At 44.4% G+C, this 21,136-nt stretch overlaps 1 protein-coding gene across 3 annotated transcripts in view; it reads left to right on the plus strand.

Moving 5' to 3' along the window:
- The window catches only part of LOC138260777 (uncharacterized), a 252,241-nt gene that overhangs the window by 209,025 nt on the left and 22,080 nt on the right, over positions 1 to 21,136 (plus strand). For 2 of the 3 annotated variants that reach the window (XM_069209227.1, XM_069209226.1), the window contains one exon: positions 8,293 to 8,460. The exons of the other annotated variant lie outside the window; for it this stretch is intronic. In XM_069209227.1, coding sequence (XP_069065328.1) covers positions 8,293 to 8,460 — 168 coding nt within the window. The remainder of the gene's footprint in view (positions 1 to 8,292; positions 8,461 to 21,136) is intronic. 3 annotated transcript variants of the gene reach the window in all.

A 21,136-nucleotide genomic window follows, 5' to 3' on the forward strand; every position in this document is an offset into this window, starting at 1 on the left:
TGAATAGAAGATGGAGACATCCCTCCGTGTACAGACCCCTGGTAGACTTGGCAACAATGGAGGGCAGGCACATTATCCTCATCTATAGACTTGACAGGGCCACAATCACGGAACTGTGTGCCCAATTGGAGCCTGACCTAATCTCTGCTATCCCTCACCCCACCGGGATCCCCCCTCTTGTGCAAGTGCTATCAGTGCTCCATTTCCTGGCAACTGGCTCCTTCCAAGTGACAGTGGGCTTGGCAGCAGGAATGTCTCAGCCAATGTTCTCAATAGTGCTGACCTGAATGTTGTCTGCCCTGATTAAACACATGTGCAGCTACATATTTTTCCCCCAGGTGGAGGATTTGGCCACAGTGAAAGCTGATTTCTATGCAATGGGACATATCCCCAACATTATTGGGGCTATTCATGGAACACATATTTCATTTGTCACCCCCGGCGAAATGAAGAGGTGTTCAGAAATCAAAAGAGCTTTCACTCCATGAATGTACAGATGGTGTGTTTGGCAGACAAGTACATCTCTTACGTCAATGCAAAGTATCCTGGGTCTGTGCATGATGCCTTTATCCTGAGGAATAGCAGCAACCCAAATGTGATGGCCCAACTACAGAGGCACAGGGTGTGGCTAATAGGTGAGCCCTGGTTCCCAACCAGTATATGTTGGTGTATGGGTATGGTGTTGGCCCTAAGTGTTAGTGTGTGGCTAACAGTTTTCCCTCGATATTTGCAGGTGACTCTGGTTACCCCAACCTCTCATGGGTCCTGACCCCTGTGAGGAATCCCAGGACAAGGGCAGAGGAACGTTACAATGAGGCACATGGGCGAACAAGAATAATTATAGAGATGACCTTTGACCTCCTGAAGGCCAGGTTTCGTTGCCTCCATCTCACAGGTGCTACTCACCCAAGAAGGTCTGATAGATCATCGTGGCATCCTGTATGTTGCACAACCTTCCCTTGCGTCGCCAGGTGCCTTTTCTGCAGGAGGAGGAGGCTGGAGATGGCTGTGTGGCAGCAGTGGACCCTGTGGACAGTGAAGATGAGGAGGCAGAAGATGAGGACAACAGAAGTGCAATTATTTGTCAATACTTCCAATGAGACACAGGTCAGACAGTGTAACTTCACATTTAATTGACAGTTTTGTGTTTGGCATTGTCACTGGCAGGCTGTGAATTCTCACTTCTATGGCCACTCACTGTACCCTTTGGCATCTCTATTTGTAGATATTTGTGCCCCACTATCACTCCTGGTGTGTTCACTGCAGCCAACTACAGGTCTTTCCTATGTATACATTACTGTACAGTTGAATTACAATGTTTAAACCTTGTTAAACAAATACATACCTAAATCATTTGACATACTCCATACTTGTATTTTTCTAAAAGGTGTTTATTTAAGTGCTAAGAAGTAGAGGGGGGAGTGCAGTGGGCTGGAGTGATGATGGAGGAAAGTCCAGGATAGAGTCCAGTCTATTTGTATCACAGGTGCATTGTCCAAGGGGGCATAGGAAGGGAAGCAATGGCAGTACAAGGTGGACAGGGTGACAGAGTGGGACACAAGGGTGACTATCAGGAGTCTTATTTCCTGGTGGGGGTCTTGGCAAGTGTCTCTGGCTTCTACCTGGATCGCAGGGAATGTTTGTGGGGTGGTTCTCCTTCTGCAGGGGTAGGGGTGCCGGTGGCCTGTGGTTCCTGTGGCGGGGCCTCCTGTCCACTAACGGCAACGGAGGTGGAGGGCTATTCAATGGTTTGGCTAGTGTCAGGGACCCGGTGGTGTGCCACTGCCTCCCTTATAGTGTTGGTCATGTCTGCCAGCACCCCTGCAAAGGGGACCAGGGTGGTGTTGATGTCCTTCAAGTCCTCCCTGATCCCCAGGTACTATCCCTCCTGCAGCTGCATGTTCTCCTGCAACTTGTCCAGTATCTGGCCCAGCGTATCCTGGGAATGTTGGTATGCTCTCAGGATCGCAGTGAGTGCCTCCTCGAGAGTCAGTTCCGTGGGCCTGTCCTCCCCCTGTTGCACATGAGTCCTCCCAGCTTCCCTGTTGTCCTGTGCCTCTGTCTCCTGAACCGTGTGCCCACTGCCACTGGCCCCATGTCCCTGATCGTCCTGTGTTTGTGGGGTGGCCTGTCGCCCCTTTAGTGGTAGACACACTGCTGGTTGACGTGTCCTGGGGACAAAGGTATGGGCCCGCTGGGTGGGTGTTCTGGTGGTGTTTCCTGATGTGGGAGGCTCTGTGGTGATGTGAGACTGTGCCTGGGTAACAGACTGTATGGAGATCCCTGATGGGCCAGGTTGGTCATCCAGATCCAGGCGACCAGAGCTGCTGTCATCACTGTGGGCCTCTTCTGTGGGGGTACTGGATGTTGCTGGCACACTTTGGGTGGGATACATGTGGAGATGTAATTGCAGTGTTATTGTTTCTGCATGTGACATATTGTGCATGGGTGTGTTGCCCTCTATGGTTGTTATTGCCCTGGCAGATTTGCCTTGTGTGAGTTGTTATTTGGTGGGCTAGGTGATTCTCTCCAGTGTGCATGCAGTGGTGATAGGTGTCCATGCAGGTCTGTGAGGGGTGTCCATGCATTGGTGTTGCATGCAGGGCTTGTTATAGGGATGAGTGGGTTGTGATGGTGGGGTATGTGGGAGGTGGTGGAGTGATGGGAGTGAGGGTAAAGGTGGGGGTTTGTGATGGCATGCAGGTAGGGGGGGTGATAGTAATAGAGATTTGACTTACCAGAGTCCAGTTCTCCTCCTACTCCTGCCAGGCCCTCAGAATGCACGATTGCCAAGACTTGCTCCACCCATGTTGTTAGTTGTGGGGGAGGAGGTGGGGGTCCACCGCCAGTCTTCTGTACTGCGATCTGGGGTCTTGCTGCCATGGAATGCACCTTTCCCCGTTGGTCGTTCCACCTCTTCCTGATGTCATCCCTTGTTTTGGGGTGCTGTCCCACGGTGTTGACCCTGTCCACGATTCTCCGCCATAGCTCCATCTTCCTAGCAATGGATGTCTGCTGCACCTGTGATCTAAATAGCTGTGGATCTACCCGGATGATTTCCTCCACCATGACCCTTAGCTCCTGCTCTGAGAACCTGGGGTGTCGTTGTGGTGCCATGGGTGTAGTGTGAGTGGTGTGAGTGAGGGTGTGTGGAGTTTGGTGTGTGATGTAAGGTGTGCGAGTGGTGTATAGGTGATGGTGTTATGTGGCTCTGGTTATGTGGGTGCTCTTGCTGTATCTCCCTCTGTTGGCAATTGTTTGTAGTTGTAAAGGGTTGTGGGTAATGTGGGTGTGTGTTTTATAGTGGTGTGGGTGTGGTGTGTGTATGGGTGTCAGGTGTGTATAGTTTGAATTGTTGAATGTGGTGTTGTTTTGCATGTGTGTGTGTATTTTGAGCGCAGCAGTATGTTCCGCCACGGTCGAATGTCCGCCGTGGTGATTTGTGGGTCATAATGTGATGGGTGTAGTTCTGTTGGCGTAACGGTGTGGGTTTTGCTACTGCCAGTTTATCACTGACCTTTGGGCTGGCGGACTTGTGTGTGTGGCTGTATAGTGAAAGATTGGTATGTGTGTGTCATAATATGGTTGGCGGTTATCCGCCGTGGCAACGTTATGTTGGCGGCAGTCGACATGGCGGTAAGTGGGATTTACAGCCAATGTCATAATGAGGGCCATAGTGCCTATCAAAAGAGGCTAACAACCTCAGGGAATCCACAGTTGTAGACCATGATTAGAAAAGAAGTGTAGCTGAACTGTAAAGCAACAATGTGTGGTTTAAACATCTTCACAAGCATGGGTGAAGCACCCCCTTTTGTACAGCTAGCATCACTTTAAACAAGTGCAGGAAGCCCACCCTTAATAATCACAGGCCTACATGCCACAAGAACAGTAGGAGCACCTCATGCTTGAGTTCTTCGCTCACCTTCCATTTTGTATCTGCGTTGCACAGTCACTGATCAGTGTAATGTGGATAACTATCGAATGCACAGTCTCCATTTATGATGATCCTTAGGCTGAGCAGTAGCATGAACACTCCACTCTAGTGCAGCTCTTCTTTCATCATAGACAGCTGGACATAGCATTTGCAGCTTCTGACCCTTTGTGCCTTTTGCAATGAGTTAAGGTAGGTAGCTTACAGGGCTTTCTACTTCAAAGTCCTCTCTAACAATTAGCAGCAAGGTTTCTTATTCAGTTCTAAAGGCTGTTCGCGGCTGCTAAGGGAGGACATCACCAAAGTCCTGCCTCAGGTCCACTCTTTCCTCTGTCATAGTGCAAAAAAAGTCTGCTTGAAGTGAAAGGACAATTGATATTTAGGCTCACTGAGCCTACTTGTATCCCAGGATAGAGGCGGCTACACTGGACCTTGTGAGGATTTGAACATTTGGACGCGGAAACACAATTCAAGCACACCTATGTGCACATCACCTCCAGAATTAATGGTGATGTCTCAAATCCCTTAATATGGCCTGAAGACGTGTATTTATTCCAGAAAGGCTTTAACCAATCAGAGGTGCTAACAGGTATTGCAACTCGTCTTACTGAGATGCACATAGAGGCGATGGACATAGAGTTTATCTTTATATCCAGATAAGAACATATTGCAGTGCTTTAGCCATAATGCCAGAGATGCTGATCGAGAAGTGGCAAATCCAGCTACACTGCACTAAATGCCACTCCACATAACCCACAGCACTGCAGCTCCTCCACCCCTCCTTTTCTAATGTCTTAATCTTTTTTTTTACCTCCGTGGTGGATGTCAGACCACAGGGTTTGAACGCACAGCCATGATCTGGTCACCCCCCATTAACACATACACAATCCCAATCCATGTCCAGTGCACCACCATACCACCTCCGGAGTAAATTCAAGGTACTCTGGACAATCGGACAAAAGTACATTAGAAGCTGGGGAGAAGAGGAGAGGACTAATCCCAGTAACACAAGAGGCCCAAGAAACTAAGGGCCTGATTACAACTTTGGAGGACGGTGTTAAACCGTCCCAAAAGTGGCGGATATACCACCTACCGTATTACGAGTCCATTATATCCTATGGAACTCGTAATACGGTAGGTGGTATATCCGTCACTTTTGGGACGGTTTAACACCGTCCTCCAAAGTTGTAATCAGGCCCTAAGTAACAGAACATGGAGCATAATAGTGTAATGGTTTCTGTAGGAAAGGGCCCCTTTTGGCATGGTCACCCCCCACGTGTTGCATGATACCTGATGCTAAGTTGACTGAGTGTGTGCTGGGATCCTGCTAACCAGGCTCCAGCAACTATGTTCTTTACCTACACTGTACCATTGCTTCCGCATTTGGCACACCTCTGGCACACAGCTAAGTCCCTTGTAAAAGGTATCCGTAGTACCAAGAGCCCTGTGGCCATGGAGTTTCTCTAAAGGCTGCAGCATGTATTGTGCAATCTAAGGGTCCCATCACCAAACACATGCACACTGCCATTGCATATTGTGTTTGTTGGTTTGGAGAAAAAGGTAAAGTTGACATGGCATCCCTCCCTGGGTGCCATGTCCACAAACCACTGTCTGTAGCATAGGCAAATCACCGCTCTAGCAGGCCTTACTTACAGTCCTAAGGCAGGATGCACTGCACCACAGGTGAGGGCTTAGCTGCATGAGCAATATGCCCTTACAGTGTCTAAGTCAATTCTTAGACATTGTAAGTGCAGTGTAGCCATATTGAGTACATGGGCTGGGAGTTGGTTTTTACGAACTCCACAGCTCGATAATTGCTTCACTGGATGCTGGGAAGTTTTGTATCAAATGTCACAGCTCCAGAAACCTACAATGATGCCAGTGTTGGATATTTTGTAAAATACACACAGAGGGGCATCTTAGAGATGCCCGCTTAAATTCACCTAACTCTCTAGCATGTGGCTGACCAGTCTGTGCCAGCCTGCTACCACCAGGCAAGTTTATGGACCAATGAGGTGAGTGCCTTTGTGCTCTCAGGAGTCAGGAACAAAGCCTACACTGGATTAAGGTGCTTCACACCCCCCTGCAGGAACACCAACACTTGGCAGTGAGCCTCAAATGCTCCTGCCTTTTGTTATGCTGCCTCAGGGCACCCCAGCCAGTGGAGATGCCTGCCCTTCAGACCAGGCCCCACATTTTGGCAGCAAGTCTGTTGAGAAAATTAGAGAATACCAGCTGGGACCAAGCATTTGATACTTGAAAGTGATACATTCTTGAAACTATATGCACCTGCAACAAAGATCCTTTTGGTTCTAGAAATAAAAATGACCAACTATATTTTTGATACATAAAACATTGGGCTGGAGTTAGTAATTGAGTGTGTGTTTCATTCCTTGACTGTGTGTCTACAATTAATGCTTTGCACTACCCTCTGATAGGCCTAACTGCTTGACCACACTACCACAAAAAAGAGAATAAGTATTATCTACTTTAGCCTCTGTAAAGCTTCTGGGGAACTCTTAGACTTTGTGCACACTATACCTCACTTTGGTACAGTATATACAGTGCCATATTCCTACAGTTTCTGCAGGAGGAGCTCTCACAAGACAGCTATATGCATATCTGTATATTGGGAGACGTATTCTCTTCTAAATGACACATTGTCAGTCCATCTTACTGCATCTCTCCCTGTACTCTGCAACTGTGTACCAACTCTACTTTGCTCTGGTGGGTTCCACTTTCTGAGAACCCCAGATTTAATCACTTTTCCCCAAACCTTTCAAGCCTGTTATACACCATAGAAATGATAGTGAAGTCTGAGTGATGGGGCAGGTAGCTCTGCCAGAGTTTGCTCTTGCCAGATTGGGGGGAGGTAGTTTGTAGAGAACAGCACTGCTGTGGAGGGGGCATACACCATTTCAGTGAAGAAAAAGCGCTCCTGGGGGGATTCTTGGGTTATACTACCACGCAACGTGGACTGGTGGGTGCCAATACAACCCAATTGATATTGCAAAAATAAATTAGAAGCAATGTAATGGTCTTGATGCATAAGATGATAGCACAAACCATTGAAGCTTCAGTATGGGAGAATGTCCCATACTTGTGGAGGGAAAGTATTTACACACACAGTACTCGAAGTGATGCAGACCTGGCTAGAGTAAGAAAGGGAGCATTGGCATAACCAAAAGGTTTGGCCTGGTAAGCTCATGACAAGCACACACAGACGATATTATTAGAAAAAACTGCAACCACCTAAATGTGTCTGCCATATGCTTGCAATAAAAAAAAAACTTTAAAAACATTAACTAATGTGACCATGTTTCTTGTAATGTTGATTAAATAAGCTTTGTAGTGGTGCCATGCATTTTATTGTTATTTTTGAAGGGGACAGTATACCAAATAATGAAACACTGAAATTGCACACAGATACAATATTATTATGAATGGTGTTCCATATCATTTTGAGCAGAAGCTTGAGTTTACAGTTAAATGGTATTACAGGTCTCATGGTATTATTGTATGCAGTAGCGCCTCATTTTTTTTTCTTAGGGGCAAATCCTTGGGTTCATTCCTGGAGGACTTATACCAAGACAAAAGGCTCAGAATTATGGGTTTGCTTATTTTTGTATGCTGAACTCCATTTCACATTGGCTCTTAGCGGATCAACTTGTAATCCCTCAATATTACACATATCCCCAACATAGGTGTAGTATCACCACCGGAGCCTTACAATCTACTTTTAAATGGCCACGAAACTTTAGGGTTTAGGGTGTTCTTGAATGGCCGAAGAATTGCTTTTCAGGATGGGGTACATTTGGTTTATATCTTTGAATATCCATTGTTCATTTAGCCTTTTCAATCTGCCTTACATTTTTATATGGCACCTTAGCTATAGTTACCCTCCTGCTCGTTGCATTTCTTATTGCTTCAAATCTTTGATGTTTTAAAAGTATGACAGTAAAAGAACGCTGTCCAGTTCTTCCAGTTCAAATGCTCCAGGGATGGAAGCTAATTCCAGCTCCAACTAATTCCATTGTAATGTGTACATCGTGAGACAAAACCTAGGCCACGTGCATGCTAACCCTGACAGGCTTATTTTGAGAGTGGTTCACGGGGAGGGAGGTGTCAAGGAGGAAATAGATAGTCTGTTTATGAATAATGAATAAGTGATCTGATTGGCCATTGGAAGATTTCTTTCCGTTTGTATTGATCCAACAATCAATATGTAAATACCTTTCAGACCTTTAAGATGGTACTTCTGGAGGTCAGGACTGTGTGTGATGGTTTCACATTGCAAATTATTTGTGAAACTAACTTCATGGACTTCCTTCTGAATAAAGTGTTAATCTTGTGGATTTTAGATAGAAATGTTATTTAAAATCTACGATGAGGTTACGATGTTCGAACTTGTCGAGCTAGCGCCCAACTCCACCGAAAACAGATGTCGCGACTGCTGCACTCCAACACCCTACGATTCCCAGCTTCCAATCATGAGAAGAGAAGAAGGAAATTGGACCATAGACCATAGGGTGAGTTTTAGTAATAACTGAGATTCACTAATCATAATATTTAATATTATTAAATTATTCAAAAAACTATCTAAAAATGATAACAAATGCACAATGGCGTAACAAAACTTGAGAGCCCCCCTGCAGACTCACTCAGGAACTCTCAGGTCTGTGCTGAGGGGGCCCTTGGAGCTCAGGAGCCCCACTCACCGCAGCAGCTGAGGCAGCCTTTCTTATGCCACTGTAAACACAGTATAACTATTGCCCTAAATACAATTGCAAAAAATTGACAAAGGTATAACTCTAAAACATTGGTTCCCAACCTGTGGTCCGGAGACCCCTGGGGGTCCGTGAAGCCTTCTCAGGGGGTCCGCGAGAGCCTAGAAAATTTTAAAATATTAACAAATATTGACAAATTAGGTCCCCAGCTTTCAGTAATGACTCAAACGGGGGTCCCCGGATTCTAATGATGATTCAGTGGGGGTCCCTGGGTTCCATTAATGTTAAAGTGGGGGTCCACAGAAATCAAAAGGTTGGGAACCACTGCTCTAGAACATATAAGGTGTCGCTAGAGAGAAGATCTCCAATACCAGGGCCTTATGTGATTAAAGTCACTTAAGGCATTAATAATGTTTCTAACACATGTGGCACAAACCACAAGATAGGTTTTGAAATCATCATAGTCACTTTCCCTGGACTTCTTGAGCTACTTAATTCTGCTTTAGGTTCTGGATTCTTTACTTAGTAATCAGTTAAATAATATCTCCCACGTTTCCCTCTATCTTTCCAACCTCTCTAACCTCTCCTTGAGATTTATTTCTTATTGATTCAGTACATAAAGTCAGTTGTTATAAGTTTTTGAGTGATGTTTTATGTGGAATAATGCAATTCCAACTATGCAGCTTTAATTGCGTTCTTTGGACGAAAATCGGATCTATACATATTTGACTGACTTAAAATGGAAAAACTCATAACTATGTTACAATCATATTTATTTGTTATTTATAAAGGGGTATATATATATTTCTTCTTGACACCTTAGCCACTTCTGAGGGATATGAAATGCGCATGAAAATGAGTTAAAGGTGTTCAGTAGAGTGTACGAAAGAGTCTGAAAACATACTTCAATTGATGTCTTTGTTGTAGCTGGTTCTGGTGGAAGGCCCTTCCTGAGGCGAAGAGAGGTATGTTTAGCTCCGAATTTAAGATTCAGGGTGTATCAATACAATGTGTTTTTGATTGACGTAAGGGTGGGAACTAAGCCACCATAAGAAAGTTAACAATTTTGAAAGAAATCAATAGTTGCAATTAAAATATTATTTTCCCTGCAGAAGACAGGGAATTCCTGTGAAACACGGGGCATGCCCTAAATTGTTTTTTTGGAACTATGTCACAGAGCAAATAATGTGTTTGACACCAGAAATTATGGTGCGTAAATAGCTATAATTATGCGTTATACAAATCACAGGCTGACCGGATCATGAACACATGAAATCAACCGTTTCAGTATTGTACCGGCTTAAAGGGTGGAGGCTATAGAAAAAGGGCTTTTAGTTGCCGGGGCACTCCTAACACAGGAAGCAGTATTAGTCACTTCCTGGTTGGGACAGGTAGTTGGGGCACATGCACTTAATTCTGTCAGTATCGGAGGCAAGGATTATGCATTTCTTTCTTCACTTTATTAAATAGCAGCTCTCAAAGGACTTATGAAAGAAAAAACAATAAGACATGAACCACTGGGAATGAGTGTCCATAACAACCATAGTCCAATCATAACTCAGTCTATATATACAAGTGTGTGACGTCCCTTCCTCTTCCTCCACTGCTCGTCAGTTAAATCACTGCTTTTCTTAACTTTGCCTCCCTAAATAAATACTTTAATAACTGCTAGCTTGTTTACATTTTATTGTTGTATTCTTGGGTTTTCATCTGACCCTTTTGCGCGGTAGGCTTTTAGCTCGAGTGCACGTTTTTTTTTATATCCCGCAAGGGTCCTGTGGATGCGCTCATGTGTGTTGACAATTGTACTGTCAGGCGCATTGCGGCCTGTTTGAGCGGCTTGTGTAGTGCTCCTAAAAGGCTTGCATGCGCATTTGGGTAAACCATGATAGGTTTTCTCTTTGGGTTTTCCTCACGTTTCCCATGCCAACCCTTGCATTCCAGACACCGCTACGTCAATTGCTTCCCTTGTTTTTAGGGTCGAGTCTGCGTTGCATGCGCTCGCGCATGCGTATCGCAGCGAGACGCTTTTGTATTTAGAAAAGGGCTTGGAGCCCTGCCAACTTCACGTCAGTGTTTTTTATTGGTTCGTGGGCTTGCCTAATAAAATCTGCTTGCTTTCATTAGTCGAAGGCAAGCATACGTCATGCCTTTTCCGGTGGCTAGCCCTCCTCGAGTGCAGCGACCAAGTACAGAAAACATGCGAGGCTCGCTGTTTTGCATCGGGCTCGTGGACTTCTTTTTCTCTAATTTACGAGCGCGATCTCGCTTGGCAGAAGTCGAGCGCTTTACATAATTAATTTCACTTTTTAGGGTTGTGTACACAAATGCACTTTTGCCAGATAGGTGAAATGTCGGGTTAGGAGTTTACAACGCGATCAGCTCTAACATGAGCAAACGCGAGACCCGTTGCATTGTAAATGCTTGTTTCTCTATGCAGCCAAACAGCTTAAACGCCACCTGGTGGCGAACACATATTATCGCACCCATTTTATACAGTTTATGAGCACTTGTGAGTGGGCTGCCCTCTAAAAGCTTTGGCCCTAATATATTGCTGTTGGCGCTCTCACCCTCATTTAATGGACCACTTCAATGATCATGAATATTCCTCCTTACAGAACGCAGAAGAGGAATGGCCTCCACAATGCCTCCCTGCAGGGGTTGACCAAGCACTTTCAGAGCATTTTTAGAGTGCTGCCCCCCCCACCTGCAAGATCAGGTAGATAAATTGGCTAAGAGTATTCCAGGGGTTTTCAGTAACCTTTCATCAATAAGAGCAGGCCATAGTGCTAGTGCGAACGGGGAAAGAAGGCCTCTTAAGTATAATGCAGGGCACCCGGAAGGTTTCAACAAGTTAACAGAGACCTTCCGTAAGAGTGAGTGCATGCTTAAACCTGCACCATACGGGAAAGGAGACAAACCCAGAGAAATTAGGGACGCAGTTGCCCCAAATTCAGATCTTGATTCTGGGGGTTGCTATATAGGGGAGGGTGATTCAGATGGATACATCTCATCCAACGAGGATAAGGACTCAGGCACACCATGGTGCCCAGGATCAAATTCCTCTGAATCCCCAGAAGGGGACACAGGCCACTCAGACATGTTCGATCCCACTGGTATCTACCATCCCTGCTTGTCCAAATGGACCCGGACCAAAAGGTGGCGCACTACGTAGCTAACAAAATCCGCCAGCCTTTAGAAAAGCAAGTCTGAGTAAGACTTAGGGCTGAATGCCCCAGGCCCTCATTGCAAGGGAAAGTGCCAGCCACACCGTATATTGATCCCAAATTGTACACATCCTTCAACATATACAGTATATGAGGGACTCTAAGAAGGACATAAACCATTCTTGGAGAAATTGCCAAGATAAACTCATAGACGTAGTTGGTCCCCTTACACAGATCATTCAGATGGTGGAACAGTCAAAGCAGTCAGGCATCCCCATGTCCACAGAAATCGCGGCTGGTTTGGCGCAGAGGGAATGCAAACTGTGTGCTAGCAGCAGAACAAAGATCTGTCCTCATCAAGATAGACTCCAAGCTTGGAGAACTCGCAACCTCTGAGGCCGGGGTCATTGCCCAGGGTAATCTCTTTGGGGAACCATTTGTAAAGGAAGGGCGCAATCTTCCATTAAAAAGATTTTTCCTGGGAAGGTTTGTACAGGGGCTGGACGAGGCAGGGGCCACTCATCCGACCAGTTGTACCAATAAGACCCCTCTAGAATCCAGTTCAAGAGGAACAATAGCTGGAACTGTGGAAGACAGAAAACCTTCCATCCCATCAGAGGGCAAGGCAGAAAAAGGAGCAGGCACAAATGAATCAGGAGGAAATTCTGGTAAGCAGTACCATTTATTTCCCACAAAACCTAGGGGGGAGACTTCTAACGTATGCTCACAAATGGAGGAAAATTACACCAAACAGTTTGAGGCTTTCACATCAAGTTCTACAGATCTCCAGTTCAGGAACCTCGACCGAGTGCTGTGGTCTTCTGGAATGATGAGATTAATCTCATAGATTAAGAGGTAACAGAACTTCTAGAAAAAGGCACCATTTACAGGTTGGTACTTTATTCTCAGGGTTTTTTGAGCAACCTATTCCTCATACAGTAGAAGGACAATGGCTTCAGGCTGGTCATGAACTTGAGAGAATTCAATGAGTGGCTGGTATACCACCATTTCAAGATGGAAGGTATCCATCTGCTAAGAGCCATCTTCTAACAGGGGACTGGCTGGTCAGACTGAATCTCAAGGATGCCTAACTCACAGTACCCATCTGTCTACCTGATTAGACATTTCTCTAGTTTGCATGGGGTAGACAAGCGTACAAATTTCAAGCTCTCCCCTTCAATCTTTCATCAGCCCCATGGTGCTTTACAAAGCTCCTCAGACCAGCGGTGGAGGTTCTCCACACAAGGGGGATTCGGATGATCATCTATATGGATTACCTCCTTCTTATGGACCAGTCTCGGGTGCAACTCAGATACAATCTGAACATGACTATTGCACTCCTTCAGGAAGTGGGGTGTATCATCAACGAACGGAAAACCAAACTGATTCCAACCCAACACATGACATTCCTGGGGTTCCTCTTTGACTCAGTCTTGGCTTTCCTGATTCTTCCCTTTTCAAAGGTCACAAAAATACGGAGGGAACACAGAGCTGCCCTAAGACAGGTCAGAATCTCTCTACCGCAACGGGCCGGAATAGTGGGACTTCTCTCCTCATCCATTCAAGCCAACTTCCCAGGACTTTTGCACTATCGAGCCCTACCTACGGAGACTCAAAGCGGCACACCTACGAGAACTAATTTCCTTGTCTCCGTAAGCCAAGACAAATCTCCAGTGGTGGCTTGACCATATGGATGCCTGGAATAGAAGGGTGATTTTTGGGACAATGCCGGACATAGTCATAGAATCGGACTCCAACCTTCTGGGCTGGGGGGCCAGATGCAGTGATGTATGGATTGGTGGCAGATGGTTGAAGGAGGAATTGCAATTTCACATCAATTGTCTGGAACTCCTGACGGGATCCCTTGCAATAAAAACCCTCACCAAGGACAGAGCATCCTGCTGTATTCTGTTATGGATGGACAACATCTCAGTAGTACAATACGTTAACTGATTGAAAGACATCTGCTTGAAGATTCTGTTGAATCTCACAAAGGAATTGTGGCACTACTGCCTGCAGAAACTGATTTCAGTGACAGCAGAATACCTTCCAGAGATTGAGAATTCGGTGGTGGACTGGAACTTCAGGAACTTCGTGGTCAGCAGTGATTGGAAATTGGATTGACCAATTTTTCTAGCTCTGATAGACAGATGGGGTTCGTGCGACTCGGATCTTTTTGCATCTCAACTGAACCATCAACTAGCAAGGTAAGTAAGCTGGAGAATGGATCAGGATGCACTAGAAGTGAATGCTTTCCTACAGGACTGGTCAAAGGATCAGCCGTATGCCTTTCCACCTTTTCTGATGTTTCCCAGGGTAGTGGCTCAGGTCATACAACAATCAGCACCTCTGTTGCCAGTAACGCCAAATTAGAAGTCGCAAACAAACACAAGTGCATCCTGGGCCCAGTTTCAGGGTATCACCCCTCATCAGTCAGGCTAGCTTGAATACAGTGGGCTAGTAGTCTTGTGACCCACATCTGGGCATACCCGGTGCACTTAGGGCAACAAAAGCAAACAAACACAAATGGTGGATGGAATGCAGAACCAATCAAACATTCACCCCCAGTCACAGATCTGGGTTTAATCCATCAATTCTTTTGCTCACCATGCCACCCCAATTTGGACCCAGCCATAAGCAAATCAGTCTTGACCCTATTCCCCATGGGAACAGTCCAGCTTGGCCTGGAAACAAGCATCCTGGGACCTGTTTCAGGGTATCACCCTTCATCATCCACGATAGCTTGAATCCAGTAGCATAGTAAGCCCAGGACCCATGTCTGGGCATACCCGGAGCACTAAGGGCAACAAAAGCAAACAAGCATAAATAAGTCACAGATCTGGGTTTATTCCATCAATTCTTTTGTTCACCATGCCCCCCAGTTTAGGCCTAGCCATATGCAAATCAGTCTTGACCATGAGAATTTGCAAGCATGTTTCCTATTGTAGAAGGAACCGTCCTAGAATCACCCGATAGAACTGCCCTTATTCCCCCCAATCCTCAGGGATCATAATGGCATTCTGCTCCCTGTGGCTCTTCAGAGTCATCTCTCCCTCATGGCATGGAACATTTCCAGAGATGCTGGAAGGATGACCACCTTTCAGCAGAGGCTGCAAACTTCATCCAACAGGCATGGGCTGCTGGCACCACCAAAAGATATTGTTCGACTTGGAGACAATGGCATCATTCTTTTGTAGAGAAACATCTGGACTCCTTGGGGGCATAAGTTACTTTGATATTAAATATTTTAGCGTAATTGACATAGTGAAGGTTGGCATACAATACAGTCGGCCATATCATCCGGCCATGAGACTACTGATAACAAGCCTGTTGGTGAACATCCTTGGAATCTGTTAACTAATGTGAGGTATTTGACTTTCTAGACCTCCAGAGCCCAGACACTCTGCCTGTGGGATGTTAATTTGGTACTAAGACTATTATTGAGTTGGCAAGATAATCAATACCTGTCTTGAAACTGGCCTTCTTATTATGTCTAATATCATGCAAGAGTGTCTAAAATATATGGGCACTGCATACTTCAGGCAGAGTTTTCACAATAGAGGGAGAAACGTTTGTCATATCCAGGTGAACTAAGACTAATACCAGGTCCTTATCCTATCCTGCCTTTTCGGAACACCCTAAGTTATATGTGGTAAGATGCATTAAAGCATACGAAGATATGGTAGCTGATGTCAGACCACCAGGTGAGAGACAACTTCTCATTGCCATTCAGAAACTGTATCTTCACCTTCCATTGCCAGGTGCGTATGGTGGATCATGGCAGAAGGTGGTGTGGATATACAAAAATGTGGATCTCATTCCACTAGGGGGCCATGGCATCTAAGGCCATTCAGGTAGGTGGCAGACTGGAAGACATCATAAGTGTGGTGGACCGATCATTTGAATCAACCTTTAAGATGTTCAATTTTAAACCCATTTCGGAAGCTGCAGATCTGGTGATAAGTGAGCTTTCAACATGCATAATCCTTGCCTCTGGCTATGACATAGATTAAAAAATGTCCTAGCTAACAAGAAGGACATTTTAAATTCTATTAAGAACAAGGAGGTGAGGATTATGCATTTCTTTCATCACCTTAATAAATAGCAGCTTTCAAAGAACTTGTGAAAGAAAAAACATTAAGACTACATATCTCATGAACCTTTGGGAATGAGTGCCCATAACAACCATAGTCCAATCATAACATGGTCACCTGTATATAAGTGTTTGATGTTTATCCCTATCTACTAATTTAGCATGGTCTGGGTTTTCCTCAAATCTTAATGACTAGTAAAAGCAGGCACAACCAATGAGTCAAGCAATATATCACGTCATATACCTAGCTGTAACAAATGTGCTTTACCTTAAAGCACACATTTTACGTCTTTGACCATTGTGATGTTACCTTCACCTAGGCTAGGAATTTGTACTGGAAGGTGAACTTCCATTACAAATCTTAGGCCAGACACTGTTGGCTTGCCGTTGAGCAACAGCGTTAGGCCTAGCGACATACACAACAGTCAGGTATAGCGGGACCGCTGACATTGGCAGAAGACTCTTACTAAATCTGGAGCTGTGCTGTTGTCTGGCCTTTACTTATTACACCCTATCAGTTTTTCGTGCAGAACTCCATTGCACGAAGGACAGTAAATCTGGGCCTTAGAATCTTGCACAAAACTATTCTACCCCTTCCAATTGCCTGCCATAAAAATATTGTACAAGCGCTTATCTCAGATAGAACTCAGCAATACATTTTAATTAGGTCTCCCTGTTGCATGCTGAAATGCCTAGAGATACTTCATAACATGGCTGCCTGCCTGATTGGACATGCCCATGACCTCTACATTAAGACTACATATCTCATGAACCATTGGGAATGAGTGCCCATAACAACCATAGTCCAATCATAACATGGTCACCTGTATATAAGTGTTTGATGTTTATCCCTATCTACTAATTTAGCATGGTCTGGGTTTTCCTCAAATCTTAATGCCAAATAAAAGCAGGCACAACCAATGAGTCAAGCAATATATCACCTCATATACCTATCTGTAACAAATGTGCTTTACCTTAAAGCACAAATTTTACGTCTTTGACCGTTGTGATGTTACCTTCACCTAGGCTAGGAATTTGTACTGAAAGGTGAACTTCCAATACAAATCTTAGGCCAGACACTGTTGGCTTGCCTTAGAGCAACAGCGTTAGGCCTAGCGACATACACAACAGTCAGGTATAGCGGGACCGCTGACATTGGCAGAAGACTCTTACTAAATCTAGAGCTGTGCTGTTGTCTGGCGTTTACATATTACACCCTATCAGTTTTTCGTGCAGAACTCCATTGCACGAAGGACAGTAAATCTGGGCCTTAGAATCTTGCACAAAACTCTTCTACCCCTTCCAATTGCCTGCCATAAAAATATTGTACAAGTGCTTATCTCAGATGGACCTCAGCAACACATTTTAATTAGGTCTCCCTGTTGCATGCTGAAATGCCTAGAGATACTTCATAACATGGCTGCCTGCCTGATTGGACATTCCCACGTCTCTTGTTATTTAGCTGTCTTTCATTGACTTTCTATTCATCTTATGGCCCAGATACCTGTTTGATCACTGCTGCCGGAATATTCTAATCATTTGGTGCTCCCCCATATCAAATGAGCAGGATTCAGGGGCAGATCTTATCAGCAAAAACATGGAACAACCTGCCTTCCATGATCAGATCTATTTCTAACCATATCACATTATACAAAGCCCTTACAATGTGTCTCTTTTCTTAAGTGTTTTGACTTGTGGCTGGACAGGTTTCACTGTTAAAGTAGCACTGACACACCTTATTGAAGGCACTGTTCAAGCTTTAGAACTATAGTTCAATTCACCTTCTTCAGTCTCAGAGAGAACAAAATCTTGGGGGCTCGATACAGCTTTCTGTGGATCTCTCCATCTTCATCTCTCACAAGAGAATTTGTGCTCTTTGCCTCCCTATATTTACGCCTCCCCACACACAAGATTTTGAGTATGCAGTGAACAGAATGTACAGTACAGAACACAATAGGAAAAGGTAAAACTACAATTCACAGAATGCAACGTGATGTTGACTAAAAGACCAGGAATAATTGTATGTGTTACACATGAAATAAAACCACTTGACACCTCTGGGTCCCCGACTCCAGTGTTGCAATTTAGGTGCACCCACATTATCTTCACTTCAGTCTGTTACCTCTCCCATCATTGTGTCAGTATAATTGTCTGCTTGTACCTTGTCAACCACTATCTTTACTTTTTTCATGATATGGGTAATACTTATTGAAAACATTGTGGAGAGGCTATTCCTTAAATGTATAAAATGGGAATAACTCTTTTGTTTGAGATTGTATCTTAACTCATTGTCAGTAGATTCAGACCATTGGACTCCTCATGGTCTCAATTTGTATTTTGTAGTACTTTCCTCTTGGTTAATATTTTTTCCTTCTGTTATAGTTTTCCTTATCTTTCAGTCTGACCATCTGTTGTTGTTTAAGTTTTCTTTGTGGCTGTTGGCAGTCAGGACAGATTCCTGATTGGATGATAGAGAGACCAGAAACCTATGCCAGAAAATAGACACACTAACTAAGACACGGGCCACGCTGATGCAGTGTTCTCACATAAGGATGAAATAAGAACAGTCTAAAACATACTCATTAGCGTATCTCCTGATGGAGATAGCTCCTCCTCGAACTCCATCCAGCGGGAACAGAGCTTGCCATTCTGACCTTTAGAAGATTCCAGTCCTGAAAAATACCCCCCCCCAAAGTAACCATTCTCATTGGTTGATACACATTGACCCATTCAAATGAGGAATGAACACAAAACGTGCTCTATGTGTGATGTAGTAGCAGACCCCCAACTATGAAGAAAAGAATTCTACTTAACACCATTTTTAGCACATCCTCTCTTCTGTGTCGGCAATATCAGTTTATAGATATGGGAGAACAATTTAAAGACTTTTAATGATAAAACAATTGAGCCCCTATAAAAAGAATAGGACTGCCCTATAAGAAACAAAGTATATAATATGTGCTGAAACTTCATAATTTATAAATTTTTAGGTTTAGGTATTTTTTTAACATAACTAATAACCAATTGTTTATGTTGCGTTTACATTTTTTGAAGGACCATAATGGTCAGAATATGTGTGTCTTGTGTGTTCTTCACTTCTATAAAAGGCACTCTCTGTTGAGATGATATCGGCTTCACTAAAATCTTCCCCTGGTAACACATATGGTTGAACAGTTTTTAGAAAAACTCCATATGATAGACAGCTCTATATCTTTCGAAACCCAAACTCAGAAAATGGGTAAAGACTCAGAATCTATAACCATATGGAAGATTCTTTTATTACAAGCTCCAACTATAGTTGCCACTCTGTAGCATGTGCCAGGCTATCATACATTACTTGACACTGCTGGAGGGTAAAGTGACAACCTTGTGGCATCTTGCCAACCAGCAAGCATATCTGTTTTTCCACCTGCAAATGACTTACAAATACATCAGTCCAGATACAGAAGATGACAGATGCGCCCCAAATGTCACCACAGGAGGGTCACATGACCTCCCAGTGGGGTCCAATCGACCAACAAGGGACTTTGTTCTCTCTAATTTCCCTCCCATGAATGGCTTATAAATACATCAATCCCAAGGTAATAGGAGACAAAATTGCCCCATCTGACACCACATGAGGATCACCTGACATCCCTTGCCATCCTGTCACCAGCAACTGGCTCTGCTTCCCACCAGAAAAGGGCTTTCACAATCCTACCCCCAAGCTATCACTCACCTTTGCACCCTTACTTAAGTGAAAACAAACAAGGGCATCATCTATTTGGACCTGGAAGTACCTAGAGTCTGAACACTTGGTCGAGGTATACTATTTTGACTGCAGCCTCACAAATTTCTCACTTAGCACTTAGATCAAGGAAACACATTCACTTCTCTTGCACATCTGTTACCTCTAAATTCATCCACGTATCACTCACCAGAATACACGCCACGTCTATAACATAACACATCAGCTAATGCTTATCAGTGCACATTGTGCAGCCATACATGCTCCAGGTATGACTGACATCAACCACCACTATACAGTTAATGCACTCTTCTTCACTTACACCTCATTCACAACCTCCTCCAGTTACATCCTGGAAGTCCTTATCCCTGTTGGTTATAGTATGAAACAGTTTGACCTTACACTCAGACCAGGAGGGGGACTTGTGACTATCCCAAGAACATTTGGCCCTTCACTCTTAGCAATGTTACCACACCAAAACCTTTCAAGCTCCTGATGGGCCACTTTGCTTTTGAAGCATTCAAAGCAGCCCCCTTTAACATTATCTACAGATTACACACACCAAACAACCACTCCCTGGAGGAAATCTCAGCTTCATCATATCTACTCATTCTAACACACTCACCCCACATTTCTCAGACTCTTAAGTCTCCCCGGCAATGACAACATGAAATGCATGAAGGAAGCTTTCTACACACTCTTCAACACACTGGAATAAATCAACTCATTTATGACCTAGCACACACCACAAGCACAACACTGGAGCTCATTCTTTCAACTTTCATTATAGCCAGTGCCAAACACCTATAGCTCTTCCCACATCACCATCCTCGTCACCATCGCACATACTACACTTCATCATTAGGTTTAACCAAAAAGAAAGAAATTAGCATTCTGCTTCATCAAAGACACCCATCTGGAAAAAGTGCAAAAGATCTAAACAATCAGACAGAACGTTTCCAGACTTCCAGAGGTGTCACTTCTCTCCTCGATGTCTATAACAGAGAAATCCTGTTGAACACTATGTGCAACCTGAAGACCTGATTGACCAAGCCAAGGCCCTAAGTCCCTTGGTAACCTCAAGAGCTTAAAGAAAATTAATGTACCTTAACAAAGACTGGGGAATATCAAAACAGCCAGTAGACTTCACCATACATAAAACACTCCCCTACAATTGTTAATCCCTAATCGTCATGCTGAATACCTTTTACTACAAGACCACCTTCACAGAGGCAACCAACACAAGCAATGTCCTATTCAAAACTACCAAATACTGAACCAACAGTCCTCGCATCAGTTGACAAATGCAATGCCATCAACCACTTCTTCACTGAGATCGACAAAACTAGACCCGACATTGTCACTACTTCATTGGCCCCCCTCACCTCCAGCAATCCCCAGTCGCCTCACCACCAAGTAGCCCACTTTTTAATCTGAAATCACACACAGATTGCTCCCATACCTCAAAGTCTCTCAAGGTAACCTCCCATG

This window comes from Pleurodeles waltl, chromosome 10, assembly GCF_031143425.1.
Source record: "Pleurodeles waltl isolate 20211129_DDA chromosome 10, aPleWal1.hap1.20221129, whole genome shotgun sequence".
NCBI lineage: Eukaryota > Metazoa > Chordata > Amphibia > Caudata > Salamandridae > Pleurodeles > Pleurodeles waltl.